Source organism: Erythrolamprus reginae, chromosome 2 (genome assembly GCF_031021105.1).
Source record: "Erythrolamprus reginae isolate rEryReg1 chromosome 2, rEryReg1.hap1, whole genome shotgun sequence".
Classification (NCBI taxonomy): Eukaryota; Metazoa; Chordata; class Lepidosauria; order Squamata; family Dipsadidae; genus Erythrolamprus; species Erythrolamprus reginae.
In genome coordinates this window covers 94,686,201-94,703,446 of record NC_091951.1, presented here as the reverse complement: position 1 = coordinate 94,703,446, position 17,246 = coordinate 94,686,201, and the positions used below count along the sequence as shown (strand labels likewise).

At 40.0% G+C, this 17,246-nt stretch overlaps 1 protein-coding gene across 1 annotated transcript in view; it reads right to left on the bottom strand.

Moving 5' to 3' along the window:
- The window catches only part of CACNA2D2 (calcium voltage-gated channel auxiliary subunit alpha2delta 2), a 731,412-nt gene that overhangs the window by 113,510 nt on the left and 600,656 nt on the right, over positions 1-17,246 (bottom strand). Inside the window, exons 8-9 of the mRNA XM_070735804.1 lie at positions 9,666-9,716; positions 7,383-7,482 (exon numbers count right to left, since the gene is read on the bottom strand). Of these exons, the coding sequence (XP_070591905.1) occupies positions 7,383-7,482; positions 9,666-9,716 (151 nt within the window). The remainder of the gene's footprint in view (positions 1-7,382; positions 7,483-9,665; positions 9,717-17,246) is intronic.

Genomic DNA, 17,246 nt, shown 5'->3' with positions numbered 1-17,246 from the left:
GGGTCAAGGCACAAGGGGATGCTGCATGGCCCCTCCCATAGGAAATAAATAGGAGTGAAAGGGAAGTGGTGTTTGCAGGAGACAATTAGTTCATTTATTAGTGTGAAGAGTTGCTTATCTGAGTTGGTGCCTCACAGAGACTCCTTGCCAAAGTATTTCAAAGTTCGGTATTGTGCCTGGAACCCATCAGCCTGGCTGCAATTCACCCTTGGAAGACTGTTTGCCGTGATTTTGCTGACCGTGAATGCTAGGAATTCACATTAGCCAAATAAAAAGGAGTTTTGTTGGGACAAGGAGTCTGTTTTGTGATTTTGTGAAGCCTAGGTCCGCACACAAGTACACTCAGTGCTACTCTTTCGGTCTAATTTTCCCTGCAACAGAAACCCTGCAAAAGGAGTTTGGCTGTGAGAGAACAGCTATGCCTAAGTCACCCAGCCTGCTTTCACATCTGAAGCAGAACTATAACTCATGCATCTAGCCTGGTGCTGTAACCAGGCACCATTTAATAATTTAAATTTAAAATGAATTTAAAATCTTAGTCTGTCCCCTGAGCGTAATAAATGTATAAATTACTGCAATTAGAACTGAAATGGAAGTGTAGAAACATACTGAATAAATTCGTCTTGTCCTAAAAGTCGATCTATCAGAAAATATTATATAGGGGATTTTAAGAACTCTGATGTCATCTACCATTATATACATAGGATTTCCAGTCAACATACTGCAGTTAAAGGCAAGGATATCTTGAAATTATAGTCCATTTATAGGTGATACATAATGCTGTCAATAAACATGTCACCTGCTGTCAGGAAGGTACAGATTATACTCCTAAATTGTTTAGATATTTTACTTTGTAACAAGGAGTGTTGTTATGGAAACTGTTTAAAGAGGAGTAAACGTGATTCAAAGCAATCCACCATGTCCAGTAGATATACATAGTAAAGTTTCACTGATAATTTAGATTTTTTGTTTTGTTTGGGCACATGAAAGATGGTGCCTACAGTGTCAAGAACACACTGCCAGCTTCACTTCACTTCCCATGTATACATACTGTACAAACCTGTCCCTTTAAGGCTTAAGAGGCAGAAAAAAGTTAAAGGGAGGAACAATAATTGCCCTACATGGCAGTGGAGCAGAATACCTCTGGAACCACCTTCTACCGCACGAATCCCAGCAGCCGATAAGGTCCCACAGAGTTGGCTTTCTCCGGGTCCCGTCGACCAAACAATGTCGTTTGGTGGGGCCCAGGGGAAGAGCCTTCTCTGTGGCGGCCCCGGCCCTCTGGAATCAACTCCCCCTAGAGATTAGAACGGCCCCGACCCTCCTTGTCTTTCGCAAATTACTCAAGACCCACCTATATCGCCAGGCATGGGGGTACTGAGACACCTCCCCCAGGCTTTTATGTTTTATGTTTGGTATGTATGTGTTGTATGGTTTTAATTGCTGGGGTTTTATATATCTTTTCTTTTAACATTAGTTTTGTTTCACTATTATATTGTTTTTATTATTGTTGTGAGCTGCCCCGAGTCTTCGGAGAGGGGCGGCATACAAATCTAATAAATTATTATTATTATTATTATTAATAATAATAATAATAATAAACAAACAAATATTAGTGTCAATGTGTATTATACAAACTATGCTCCTATTTGTTTTCTGATATTCAACAGGCAGGAGGCTACAGAACCATTTTTAGAAAGTGGGGTTTTCATCATGGAAGATACCCCTCCTCAGCTGTTCTGGCCACTGGGACCAGTTTAGCTTAAGGACAAATCAAGTACCTGTCAGTCAACAAGGGCAAAGGACACCAGGTCATTCATTTCCTTGTGCTGTTCTACAAGCAACATCTGCTTTCACCATCTCTCAGTCACTTCCCACCCTTTCTACTAAGAGTATTTCTTGAAGCTACCTTCCTATCTTCAGAAGAAAGCTAGTATAAGATTGACCAGTTGTTCTTAGGCTAGTGACATTATGTCAACACATTCCAGCTGTGACCTTGAAAAGAATAGCCAAAGTCCATAAACTTGGAAAGAAGGGGTGTGGTGGTGGTGGAGAGCCTAGAATTTAAATTCTGGAGGAAATATCCATGCATACATACATATATTGACCATCTTCTGCCTCATATATCCCAGCGGACAGTCAGGTCCCATAGAGTTGGCCTTCTCTAGGTGCTGACAGGTAGACAATGTTGGCTGGCGGGGTTTAGGAGAAGAGCCTTCTCTGTGGTGGCCCTGGCCTTTTGGAATCAACTCCCTCCAGAGATTGGTACTGCCACCACTATCCCCGCCTTCTGCAAGAGTTTAAAGTCCTATCTCTACTGGCAGATTTAGGGCCATTAAGTCCATCATCTTGCCTTGGCTGGTGAGTTAATGTATAGGTTTGATTTATTGAATGTGAGTGACTGGCTTTTTTAACAAATGGAGTTTTTAGTATGTTTTAATTTTAGATTTCTATGTGTTATATATTCACTTTTGTTTTGAGCTAGCCTGAGTCTGAGGAATAGGGCGGGATAGAAATCTAATAATTAATTAGATTTCTACGGAGAGGGCGGCATACAAATCCAATAAATTATTATTATTATTATTATTATTATTATTATTATTATTATTATTATTATTTAATTAATATCTCCTATCTATCTATCTATCTATCTATCTATCTATCTATCTATCTATCTATCTATCTATCTATCTATCCTTTGACATTGTGAGATAACATAGCAGGCAAATTGTTCTGCTGTAGTGGCTTAATTTTTGCCTGCAATGAAGTATCAGAATATGTCTGAAAGTTTACTGACTATTAAGCCCATTCTAAGATGGAGAGTTGGAAAGCCTACAGAACTCTAAGGGTTCTGTCAGCCCTTATCTAATAGATAAGCAGGGATAGGAAGACACCTCCCCCCCACTCAAACAACTATAGGGCACTTGGAAGAGAGGCAAGGTTTATTCTTCCCTGAGCTGGATTTTTTTTTTTTTAAGGAAGGCTTTTCAGTTTGAATGGCTGAGCCCTCTTCCTCTCCCATAAAGCTCCCTGTATTTGCTAGAAAGCCGAGTGTCATTCACAGATATATTTAAGTGGATTTTAGGTTGTTCCTTACTTCCTTCAAGCCATAGCATAGATGAAAGAACACCTTTCCTGTTCCAGAAGCATAACACTTGCCATAGGATTAGGAGAACAGGGGAATAACCGGTAAAAAGGATCCTCTATTTTTAGATTAGGGACGAGGATGTAACAGGTAGAAAGAGGCCATGGAACAAATGGCTGTGATCCTTAGATGTTCCTTTTCATGTATCCATCCAGTTGGAGGCAGCAGCTTGGGAAGACACTTCTAAAAGGAGCTCCGCTTTGCCGAGGCCTCTAATTCCATTCCTGATCCATAAACCACAACGTGCTCCTGCCTGTAAACTAACCTTAATACCAACCCATGCAGGGGCGGCTTCCAATTCCTGCTACCAGTGCGCTGTGCGTGCAGTCCCGCTTCTTCTGCGTGCGTGCGGTCATGTGTCCCAGCATGTTTTTGATTCTGCACATGCACAGGAACCAAAATCTCGTGAGGGGACACATGTGTGTGAGAGAGATTTCAGCAATTCTTCTCCTTCCGTGCATGCGCAGAAGGAAAAAATGGTTGGTCAGAGAGAGTTTTGCACACAGTTAACCACTATACAGTGGTACCTCTACTTAAGAACTTAATTCGTTCCGTGACCAGGTTCTTAAGTAGAAAAGTTTGTAAGCAGAAGCAATTTTTCCCATAGGAATCAATGTAAAAGCAAATAATGTGTGCAAACCCATTAGGAACGAAATAAAAGTTCGGAATTTGGTGGGAGGAGGAGGAAGAAGAGGAGGAGGAGGACAGTTGCTGCCGAAGGAAGAAGGTGAGGGAATGGGAATCAAAAAAATCCAAAACTTTAAGGCTTAAAAAAAAAAAGAGGGACTCTGCGGTAGCGAGGAGGGGCACACACCTCCCAAAAACCTGGCATCAGGCTGCCTCCCATACACTGCGCCAGAGAGAGAAACCCAGGGGGAATGGCAGGAAACTGGCTGAACCTTTGTGCCACTCTCAAATTTCCTGGGAAATTTTTCTGGGCTTGGGTTCTTAAGTAGAAAATGGTTCTTAAGAAGAGGCAAAAAAATCTTGAACACCTGGTTCTTATCTAGAAAAGTTCTTAAGTAGAGGCATTCTTAGGTAGAGGTACCACTGTACCTAATTGAAGTCTTCAATGAAACACAGCAGCAGGCTTTCTTGTAAAAATATATTTACTTCTCTTTTATCAAACTGCTTCTCTAAATAAACTATCCTACAATACTAGTATATAAGTCTTATTAAATCTACCACTGCAACCACTAAGCACTAACCACTAAACTACAAACCACTCTATACTATAACAAACCACTCAGTATCAAAACCACTCTGTAACAAACCATGCAAGGGTGTTGCTCCTTAAATAGGATACAGCCAATCAGGTTCCAGCAGAATTAGCAAACCCATGATTACATGCTGATTATGGCTTACATCAGCCTCTCCCTTGGTTACAAACCATTTACTTGCATTGTGATATTACCTTCAGAACTAAACTTATTCTGACAAAAATTGCCAAAAACTCTCACACATGGGCCTCCAGTGAACTTTTGCTTCCTGCAAAACACGATTTGAGTATTGCCCACAAGATCATATGCTGCAACGTTCTACCGGTCAATGACTACTTCAGCTTCAACCGCAACAACACAAGAGCACGCAACAGATTAAAAATTTAATACGAACCACTCCAAACTGGACTGTAAAAAATATGATTTCAACAATCGAGTTATCAAAGCGTGGAACTCATTACCTGACTCAATTGTGTCAACCCCTAACCCCCAACACTTCTCCCTTAGACTCTCCACGATTGACCTCTCCAGGTTCCTAAGAGGCCAGTAATGAGCGTACATAAGTGCACTGGTGTGCCTTTCATCCCCGTTCCAATTGTCTTTCCTTTCTCTCACTTATCATATATATCTTCTTTCTTTCATATATCCTCTCCTCTAAGTTCACTTTTACCCCTATATATATTACTACATATCTATTTTTCTTCCTATGTATTTGTGTATTGGACAAACAAACAAACAAATAAATAAATGCACAGAAGCAAAAACACGCTAGGACATAAACACGCACACTCAGAAGAAGCGAAGCTGAGCACGCAGCTCAGTTTTTGCTACTGGTGCGGCGTTCCACTAGCAACCCAATTCTGAACCCTTGTCCAGGAAAGGGCCTGGTTTCTTTCATGAGCATCATCCCCTCAGTCAAAGCTTTCCTTTTTCCTCACCCTTGTCATAGCTGCTGGCTTTGCCCCCGTCCCCCCCTGCCACTTCCACCACAAAGGACCGCCTTGTGCAAACGGAACGGCTTGTCAAAGCCGGCACAGAGGAAATGGCAAAAGGAGGATGCAATTTATTTCGTGCAGGTGTCTTTTGTCATTTGCAATTGATCAAAGGCAACGAACAGTCAGGAGTTGTGGGTAAAGGAAAGGTGACGGAAATGGCACATTGGGCTGCAGGAGCTGCAGGAGGCAGAAGCCAAGGCCTCTGATGGGTGCATCTCCCTCTCCTCTCCCCCTCCCATGTTATGCAAGGAAACAAATCAGGCAAATAAAGAGCATGTTTGTTTTTGCAGGGCTGAGGTGGCATTTTGGTTTGAGATGCTTTCAGCAACTAGAGAAGGTATCGTTTAAATCCTAGAGGCTGCTAAGTGCAAGAGCAGGCAATAAATGCACCACATCCAATCCAGGAGAACAGCTTTGATCATTAACTTCTTTTTTGCTGCTAGAGAAATACTTATCTTGTTCCTGAGTGGCTAGGGCTTTCATCTCCGCTTTCCTGTCCCTGGACTATCACGCCTGCCACTGATATAGTCAAGTTTATATGAGCTAAATAGATTGACTCCAATATGAATTGTGAACCATCATCTTCTCCAGAAGTGTACTACAGGTAATCCTTGACTTACAATAACAGTTCACTCAGTGCCCTTTCGAGGTTACAGCAGCGTTGAAAAAAGTGTATGATCATTTTTCACACTTTTGACCGTTGCAGCACCCCAATGGCCAGTGATTTACACTTGGATGCTTGGCAACTGATTTGCATTGCTGTGTTCCTGAGTTATGTGGTCACCTTTTGCGATTTTCTGACAAGCAAAATCAATGGGGAAATCAGATTCACTTAACAAGCCTGTGAGTAATTTAACAACTGCATGATTCACTTAACAGATGTGGCAAAAAAGTCATAAAATGGGACAATCTTACTGAACCAATGTTTCAACTAGCAACATAAATTTTGGGCTCAATTGTGGTTGTAACTGCCTGAATATGTACTACTAACTAACAGCACTGAAAATTAATTGGCAAAAGCAATAATCTCCACTGGTAATGGATTGTCAAGTATTTACAGCATGTGTTGGGGTGCAGTTGTTATTCCAATGTAAATGATTGCATATCATTGTATATTATTACTATTGCAGTATTTGACACTCTTTCAGTCAAATGTTCTAGATGAGGATGGACTAGATTGTAAGGGAAATTGTGCTGAAAAATTCAGAGAAGTGCAAAATCTAACAAAAAAAAATTGTTGAACAGCTTGGATTGTGAAAATTGTCAATCTATTTAAATTCAAGTAAGTGAAGCTTTCCAACATCCTTAGAGAGCAAAGATTTCTTGCAAGCTTTCTTTTCCCACTATCTTTAGGCATGTATGAATTGCCACAGTACATCTGATAATTCCTTACATTTAGCTTACAAACCTGTAGACTTTGGGCATACCTATTTGTTCTATGTCAGAATAGAGGGATGCTGTTGTGAATTCTAAATACACATTGGTTACCATTAGGTTGTAGTACAATTTAGTATGATTCAACTGCTCTTTCCTAAATTGAGCAGGTATTTTTATGTAAGAAAGAATATGGTGTTTTTCATAGTTATAAAGTAGGTGTATGCATGTACCTATATCTATAATGTAATTAAGAGAATCTGTACATAAAAGGGAAATCTATAAATTATTGCCACAGATAACACTACAATTAAGAACATATTAGATTCTGTATCTTACTTCCTTTGTGTGCACAGCACAAATATATACTTTCTTGGTCTGCATTCCATTTTTAAAAAAAATCTGAACTGAGGCATTGCTCAGCATTGCATTACAGAAGATATAAATATAGCCAACTTATTGGTTCATAATAAATCTAATGTTAAAAACGCTATGGGCTACTACAGATTCCACAATGCATATTAGCATTTATTATCTTTTTAATTAGACTTCCCAATCTAGTCAACGCGGGTCTAGTGGATGCCACATTGGTGGAAAGCTGCCTCTGTCATTGCCTCTTAATTTGACACCGTAGGCTGGGCTACTCACAGAAGCAACATTAACGTAGTCATCATCTGAGAGGGTGTCCAACATATCATAGACTGAGGTCTTCATTAGCTTCAATGTCAGGCCACTAACGCTGCCACTCCTGTAACAGAAGATAAGGTAGAACTCATTATGTACCTCTTTCATTAAAGCATTTCCTTGCTTCCAGAAGCATGACATAGCAACATATTTCCTCTACTGTAACCTCATGAGGGGCCTTCATCTTACTGCTAACCCATATCTGAGACAGCTTAATATTGCTCTTAGCTATTCTAACTTCCAAATGCTTCCTCTCATCAGCAGGCAACTAACTGTAGAAGCTTAACCACAAGTACCTTCTGATGTATTTCAATGCTCATTCTGTCAATCACACTGTAAAGCCACTAGGCGTTGGGAAGAGCCTCCTAGCAGTATGGTCCAGTTCAGGGGTGGGTTCTAACTTACCTCGCTACCAGTTCGCTTCCTCCCACGCCACACGGGCATGCCTCATGGGAAAATCCAAAAATAATCCAAAAATAATAGTAATAGGAAAAAAAGCCAAAAACAAGATGGCGACCACATGCACAATGCTGGAAACTCAGCTTCTGCACATGCTCAGAAGAAAATAAAATGGCGGCAAATATGGCGGACCAGCACCGACCAAACTGGGTCCGTGATATCATTGTGATGTCACCAGTGGGTCGCTAACAGTTCAGGCAAACTGGTCTGAACTCAACCCTGTTCCAATTGAGATTAGTGTGGGCATATTCCTCCCCTCACGCTTCAGACTGTTTCACCATTCTTCTCTCTATACCCAGTAGTTTTAAGCAACAGCATCTGATAATTTATTTATTCAATTTTTAAAAAATTCTTCATTATACTTGAACCCATTTCAGATTCAAAGCTTTTTTTTAAAAAAAAATCACCCATAGGCTGTAGTTTAAAAACTAGTTGCTTAGGCAGCACATGCCACTAAATGTACTTGAGACCTGACTAAATTAGTGTAGGATTAAATGTTAAGAATCTTCCGTCTTGTCCTAGGCAGGGCACTTCTGTCATAGCTGTGAGAATTAATCCTTTGTTGGAATAGTTGGAAGGTAAAAGGGGAGATTCCTGGGATCAGCAAATCAATATGGATAGACTTGTGGCTTTGAAACCTTTCCAGACTTATTGCTGTTTATCTAGGAATAAGTTATGCCAAATTAAATAGGATTGATTTTCCAGCAAAATGGCTTTTAGCATTTGTGCTGATTGCATCTAACCTTCCTTTCATACATATCTGTGCCTTCAAAATCTTGAAGCGATGTATCCCAACTCAGCTGCATAGGACTGCAGCCCACTGCTCACTAAATTCCCAAAAGGAATTTAGAGCTGACCTTGAAAGAGCCATTAAGGAGGGACTTAGACAAGGGATTATGCAGTCCAAAGACTGAAGCAAGAAAAAAGAAGACATTTAAATAACCCCGCCTTGTTTTTGTTTAGTATAAGATGGAAGAGGCAAAATCTTGGTCAGGCCCAGATTCCTCCCAATGCTCTTTGAACAAACCTGGGCACTACAAATAGGGCACAAATTGGTAAGGAAAATAGCAAATTTTACAGGTTGTTCCAGCCTTGGTGAAAGAATGGCTCACTGCTGTTTGTTCACTGCTATCTTTTCAGAGGTTTGGGAGAGGTGTTTGCTGACTATGAGGGAGAAAAGAGTCACCCTGTTGGTCAGCCAACTTAGCCAAATCCATCCTGGTAACTAATGTGAGGAGAACCTTTTGCAGTCAGATTGCTCTCATATCCAAAGCACCAGGTATGTTGCAATTCCTTTCCATGATGATCTTATGCTGTGGAGACAGTCCCTCCTGCGCGCTGGGCCTCCAAATTCATTTCAAGAATTTTAGCATTTTAGATAAAGGTAAAGGTTCCCCTTGTACATATGTGCTAGTCATTCCTGACTCTTGGGGGTGGTGCTCATCTCCATTTCTAAGAGCCAGCACTGTCTGATGACGATTCCATGGTCATGTGACTGGTATGACTAAATGGTGGGAAGGAACGCTGTTACCTTCCCGCCAAGGTGGTCCCTATTTTTCTACTTTATTTTTACATGCTTTCAAACTGCCAGGGGCAAGGAACGGGAGCTCACTCTGTCATGCACCGTTAGGGATTCAAACTGCCGAACTGCTGACCTTTCTGATCGACAAGCTCAGCGTTTTAGCCACTGAGCCACCGTGTCCCACATTTAGCATTTCGCTGGCGCCCAAACATTAAGATATAATCTGAGAACGTGACTCATGGAAAATTGTACGGATAAATACTCACACATCCACAATGATCACCATGTCTTTGGGAGATGAGGCCCCTTGAATGTACCTGCATTAAGCAAAGAGAGAGCTAAAGTGAGAACTTGCATTCAATAGACTGTGATTTTAGAAAAAGGCTGAAGTATCACCACAGGGCCTATCTTACTGTTTAGATGGTAGAGCTTTTAAGGGGGAAGTTTTAGGGTGAGAGAACTCAACCGTTTAATTATTAAGACAATAAAGGTATTTTAATGTTCTTTTCAAGATTCCACGGCATCTTGGGCTGAGCTGGTTCTGCTAAAAAGATGGACAAAGAATAGCACGGATATTGCCATAATAATTAGATGTCAGTTCATACAAGCCACATCTATATTTATGGCCAGAACTATAAGTCTGAAACGTGACTAGACAATATTTTAGTTGGGAAATCAGAAGCAGCTTAAAAGAACAAATGAAAAAACAAGCTTGCATCCATTTGCTACTTTGATTTACTACCATCGGTATGTCTTGCAGGCACGCTTCTATTTTATTTTATTTATTTATTTATTATTTAGATTTGTATGTCGCCCCTCTCCGAAGACTCGGGGCGGCTCTAGCTCTTTTTGTGTGATCAAAAACATATAAAACAGTTTTTAAAAAAGAATACAGGCTAATTTTATATCACCTTGGATTCATGTTTTACTTTATAGTTTTGGGAGTAAAAAGGAAAATCTCTCCAGAGTTGAGCTCCTTCTACATCATTATCTAACCAGAAGCCTACCAATCACCTTTTAAATTCATTTTGAGATCTTTAGAATCAGTCATTTCCTCTGCTATCTTGTCTTGTGCCCCCTCCCCATCCAATTGTGTCATCTAAAACAATCTCATTCCTTCTGGATGATATTATTTCAGAATGTTGCATTATTTCTCTATCCCGCAGTTACGTCTGGTTCTTCCATTATTACAATTCAAAGATGCATAGTGTGCAACTAATAGTAACACATGGAATCCTAATTTCAAGCAAAATATGAAATATTTTGTCAGAGAAATAAAAAACTGTATCGCAGTGGTGCACCATAAGCATTTCCCCTTTAATACTCCTGGATAGGGGCAGGTTTTGTATTGCAATACCATTTGTATCATTCTGCCCCTTTTCGATATTGCAGTAGCTGTTACCCACAACATCCTATAACACTAAATGAAACTTTCTGATCTACATTTCATTTATAACCAAAGACTAAAAAGTGAAATAAATCTATTCTTTTATTTACATTTATTTATTTTCAACCTACTCTTTTATTTCCATTGCGCCATAGCAATTTATTACATCCTCCTCCTTTCTCTCTTAGCTTCACAGCCTTACAATATAACAGTTTTTCTTTCACTTAATTCATTCGTTAATTCATGAATTATGTCTAAACGTCTGGGCAAGCTAAGCTAATAAAGAGGCTGCTTGAGTTTAGAGACCTTGGTAGGTTAAAGGTTTTGGTTCAGGTGCTGGCATTGGTTTTATTCCTTTACTCTCCATCAGCATATATCATATCTGAGCAAATTATTCAAACAAGGAACTATGCCATGCCAGTATCTTCCTCATTATGATAAAGGGAGACATGATCATCTTCTTTTTTATGATGTAAGAGCAGCCGAGGGAATCGACTTTCAAAGAGAACAAAGGAAGATTAAAAGAGAGAAAGAACTTTTCTTCATCATCATAATAGAGACCTTGAAGAAAACAATGCTAACTTGCAATGGTTCCAGAGATACAAAATTTACCAAGTTGCATAAACTGTGGATTGTTGCACTTCACGTTTAAGAACTGTCATACACGAAGATAGAATTTTTTATGAATCTCTAGATATTCACACACACACACATGTATGCATACTCACATTCAGGAATGCAAAAATGCAACAATAGGATTCATTGGCACCTTTATGACTTGTGGACTTCAACTCCCATAATTCAGCATTCAGAGCCAGCATGCTGGGAGTTGAAGTCCACAAGTCATAAAGGTGCCAATGAATCCAATTGTTGCATTTTTGAATTCCTGAATGTGAGTATGCATACATCTGTGTATGTGAATATCTAGAGATTCATAAAAAATTCTATCTTCGTGTATGACAGTTCTTAAACGTGAAGTGCAACAATCCGCGGTTTATGCAACTTGGTAAATTTTGTATCTCTGGAACCATTGCAAATTAGCATTGTTTTCTTCAAGGTCTCTATTATGATGATGAAGAAAAGTTCTTTCTCTCTTTTAATCTTCCTTTGTTCTCTGAACTATCAAAAGGATCGGGAATAGTCTCAAAAATATTGCCCTGTTTCTCTTCTGCAATTTTTTTTTTGAGACTATTCCCGATCCTTTTGATAGTTCGGGATAATATAACTTTTGCAAACTGGATCCTTTTGCTCCTCAACTGTGGTACCAGATCATTTATGAACAAGCTGCACAGGTAGGACAGACCTATGGGGAAATTAACTATTTACATAATTAAGGGCAAAAGCTGTCCATTCGTTCCTGCAGAGCATCTTATTCTCACCAATTCCTAGGAATACCAGTTCTTTTATTGTAAGATTGCTTGAAATAAGAAAGTAAAAAGCGTGGTTGGGATTGGGAAAATTAATAGGTCCCCTGCTAAACAAAATCCATAAACATAATGATCAATTAGGGTGAATATCTGCAGTCTATTAATGATGTAGCCTGACTTCCCTCTAAAGAACATTACTCCGCTGAGCCTCATTGAAAGGGCTGCTCCAATTTGCATGTGCGTGCACACACACGGATAGACTTTGCAGCCTGACTGCCTTCCAGTAGTTTTCTTTCTGTTCAGTTCTGTATCGTCTTCCCCAGTTTAAACCCCTCCTCTGGGCAATAAGCAGGCAGTGCGTGTGAATGCAGCAGAGTGGGGGTGACAATCAGGAACATTGGCTCTAGGGGACACATTTTTCCTTTTGATGTTTGCAAGAAACTGACAACCCAAGAATGGATTTTGTAGCTCTTTCACACACCCTGGTTGATTCAGCCCATTCCTCTTTTTACAGCTTCCTCATTTTTATGTGACAGGAGACACCCTCTGGAAAGTTGCTCATGAACCGATAAGCAGAGTGCTTGCCTGCCAATCTGAGTTATTCCCCACTAGAGTGCAAAAATGGGCAAAAAGTATTTTAAAAAATCTGTTGCTTCTGCAGAAGCCAGACACCTAGAAACTATTATCTGTCTGTCTGTCTCCATCTATCCATCCATAGCTCTCCCTCTCTCTCTACACCCACCCACCCACCATCTCATAATATGTAATATACCCCATAAGCTACTTTCTTTCCCAGAACTCCTTCCCCAGTTTTTGATATAATGTATTACAGCCTCTATCATCATAGAGTCAATATGATGCCTATTTGTGGAGAGGTCCCACAGAGTTGGCCTTCTCCGGGTCCCGTCGACTAAACAATGTCGTTTGGCGGCCCCAGGGGAAGAGCCTTCTCTGTGGCGGCCCCAGCCCTCTGGAAGCAACTCCCCCCAGAGATTAGAACTGCCCCCACCCTCCCTGTCTTTCGTAAACTACTCAAGACTCATTTATACCGCCAGGCATAGGGGAGTTGAGATAGCCCTTCCCCCTAGGCCATTACAAGTTATGCATGGTATGTTTGTGTGTATGTTTGGTTTTATAATAGGGGTTTTAGTTGTTTTTTATTATTGGATTGTACATGTTGTTTTTATTATTGTTGTTAGCCGCCCCGAGTCTACGGAGAGGGGCGGCATACAAATCCAATAAATTATTATTATTATTATTATTATTATTATTATTATTATTATTATTATTATTATCACCCCCACCACAGAAGTTGGTTTCCTCGATTGCAGACTTTGAAATGTCAGTTAAATATTTTCAGAAATCCCATAGGCCAGACGTACCCAACTAGTAATCCCCCAGCATGTAAGAACAATATTTTTCTCTCCTAAGATATTACTGTATGAAGTATATATCAGAAATATATCATCATAAGAAGAGCTATAATTCTTCAAACAGATACATGGAATCATAAAAGCTGACCCCAATTTGCCTGATAGTTTCATTTCACTGTTTTGTCAATCATTACCAGTTCAGCCAGAGGGTGTCAAAGGATAATCATCCTTTAACAATTGAGAAAATTAAATCTACTTTGACAGTACAAAAACTTATGAAGGGAACAGTATAGGTCAAACATTTCAGGGTGGCATCTGTGTCTACCTATGTCTTGGACACAAGAAAGGGAAATAATTTCAGGGAAACAAAGGGCTCCACCCTCCCAAAGCTACCTGCATATTATCTACTGTTTGGGAGCTACGCTTAGTTCACATTTTGATAGATGACTAAGAGCGTGCAAAAAGAAAATTGTGGCGCGGAGAATGCCACTTAGCTCTGCTAAAAATTCATTGTGTCTTTAAACTGTAAATAAACCTAATGTTTCCTCTTATGTCTACATAAAGTCTGATCCTTTCCTCAAAGAAGCTAGAGGGAGATTTGATGGCACGAGCTGGCTCAAACAGGATCAGTCCCAGCATGAATTAATTAGTGCTTAATTACTATCAATTATTCAGCATTACTGGGAATTGCTTGTAAATGGACAGCCTTTGATTGCTAATCCCAATTACTAATGTTATCTAATTGGAAGTGATTATATTTTCTTTGGGGGTGGTGCTGAGCTTTATGCCTCATGTGCAGAAAAGAAACACTCTGACTTCTTCTCATGCGTTGCGGTATGTTGTGCAAAGGGAAGGCGATGACTCCACTGCAATTTCTCTGCCTTGTCATCTAGGACCAGAATGCAACTTGCTGCTTTCTGGGAAGTTCAGGCCCACTTGAAGGGTCTGTCAAGCCGGTGCAGAGGTTGGTGATAAATTAACGGCTTGCCACACTATCTATAGAACAGTGTTTTCCAACCTTGGCAACTTGAAGATATTTGGACTTCAACTCCCAGAATTCCCCAGCCAGCATTCGCTGGCTGGGGAATTCTGGGAATTGAAGTCCAAATATCTTCAAGTTGCCAAGGTTGGGAAACACTGCTACAGAAGACCAGATGTTTATGGGAACTTGGGGGAGGGGTGATTTTCATGAGGGAACAGATGCAGCCACAAAGCATAATCTTTCGAGTGCTTCAAGACCATCCTATGCCCACCCACCGGAAGCCGAGGAAGGACTGGCCTTGCTGACACAATCTGAGTGGGCAACATGACAGGTTTGTGGGCGGGGACAAGAGATGTGAACTTTCAGCTGAGTGGAAAACTCAGATTCAGGTTTCCCAGTATGGTGCCAGGATGGTTCCGGAAATAAATTGGAACTCTGAACAGTACTTTGACTCGGACTCTGATTTAGTTCAGATGTTACCTGGAACTTTGAATATATAAACTCAAATATATAAACCCCTGTATAAAATAATAAATAGCAGCTAAAGTTCAGAACTGCACTCTGTGAAGTTTTTGAGCATTTGAAGCGTAGCTCCAGTGTTTGTTACTTGGAAGGTTTGCCAGAGGGAGAACAGTAACTACCCACACCTCAGTTATCACACAAAGCACAACCTGAACCATCTATGCAATGCCCATGGACTGTCTTCGCCTATTACATGTGTGTTTTATGTTTCTTTTAGCTACACTTTGCTGAGCCTGTTAGAAACAAGCTAAAGTTAGCACTGCAGAGGAGTATGGCATCCTCTTGTGGAACAAATTTTAGGTTTGTTTTCCTTCAGTTCTAGCTTTGCTCATCACACAGTTCTATAGATCGGTTAGAGTTTAACTGAGCCACAAACTGGCCAGGAATAGGTTAGAAATGAACTTCAATGGCTTACCACTAAAGCTAGTTCAGGACTTCCAGGTAACATTTTAACTATTGTCCTTCTGGTAACAGATAGTAGCAAGGAAAGTTGTTTTTATCTCTTTGTTCCTATCTAGTGGTGAGACTAGACTAGGGGTAAGCAAAGTTGGCTGTTGTATGACATTTGGACTTCAACTCCCAGAATTCCTGAGCTAGCATGATTGGCTCAGGAATTCTGGGAGTTGAAGTCCACAAGTCATAGAAGAGCCAATTTTGCCTACCCCTAGACTAGACAGTCACTTATCTGAAATGGCATAGGTTCTCCTGTTTGAGCAGGGGCCTGGACTAGAAGACCCCCAAGATTTATAAACTGCAGACCTCCAAAGGCTTATAAATCACAATAATAAATAAATAATAAATAAATAATAAAAGGTTCCTTCCAGCTACATTCCATTCCACTGATCATCCAATTATAGTGCTTTGATATTATTGCTTATTGCAAACTCAGTCACAGAGTTACTGTTTGTGTGATTTCTTTATCCTTTTAATGGACAGAAACAACATATATTGGCTTCTACCGTGACTATATCATAGATGGGAACTGGGTACCACAAGCAGTGTTCCTTCTAATTTTTTTTTGGGGTGGGCGGAAAAGTATAGTGTCTGAGCGGCAGTCCCTTTGGGACTGGGCGGCACAGAAATATTAAATAAACAAACAAACAAACAAACAAACAAATAATAAACAAACAAACAAATAAACAAACAAAAACCCCACCCTGTTTTGCCTCAGAGAATTTCAAAATAAAATACTGTACTGTGTGTCTATAACAGTGAGCTCATAATAAGGCAACTCTATCAATATCAAAATGCCACTTAAATAGTTGAGCTAGTTTCAAACTAGATTTTGATTTTCTTTCTCTCTTCCTTACTCCCATTCTTTTTCTTTCTCTTTTCCTTCCTCTCTTTTTTCTATCTGTTTCTCTCTCTTCCTCTCTTCCTCTCTCTCTCCTTCCCTCTCAGTCTTTCCCTCTCGGCTTCTGGGCAGGTTTGGAAAACTCTGAGTTGATGATGATTTTTAAGTGAGCGATTGCTCACTGCTCAGCTTAGAGGGAACTATGACCACAAGGGTTTAATGTAATTTAATGCAGGCATCACACTAAGGTTCTGTACTTTAAATACTGGGAGACATGATCTGTCACCAGAAAAGAAAAAGCAAGAGCAAACATATCCAAAGGAAGGTAGTTGATTTCTCCATTGCTTCAAATGCTTCCGTACATGTTTGGAGATCTAATAAGAAATCACAATGACTCATCAGATGACGCTATAGCGAAGCCTTGCTAATTTCAAATTTTAATCTTCCCCTATGTTTCTCTTTTTAAAAAACTCTGGAAATGAGCATTACATTCTAATGGGCTCTGTTTCTTTTTTGTGCTTAACAATCTGGGCTCTTACTAGAGGAAAGTTACTGTTTGCCCACCTGTTTGCCCGCTCTAACACTGAGCTAGCTGCATTAGGCAAGGCAGTCCAAATTTATTTCATTTTTATTTATTTGTTTGGATTTCTTCTCCATAGACTCAGGGCGGCTTACAAAAATAAGAATAAAATACAATATCACAAGAGAAACCCAAACATAAAACTAGTGCTAAAACCCCAAAGGTCTTTAAAACCAGACATTCATATTCATTCAATCACCACCCTACAAATTTAGTAATCCCTGTAGGCCAGCATCAGTGGCTTTGAAGAAGACGATAGCATGTCACTATGGCAAGCAAAGGCGTAAGTAAAAGGGACCCCTTTAATTCATTTTATTCCCTGAATAAAATAAATCTGGGATG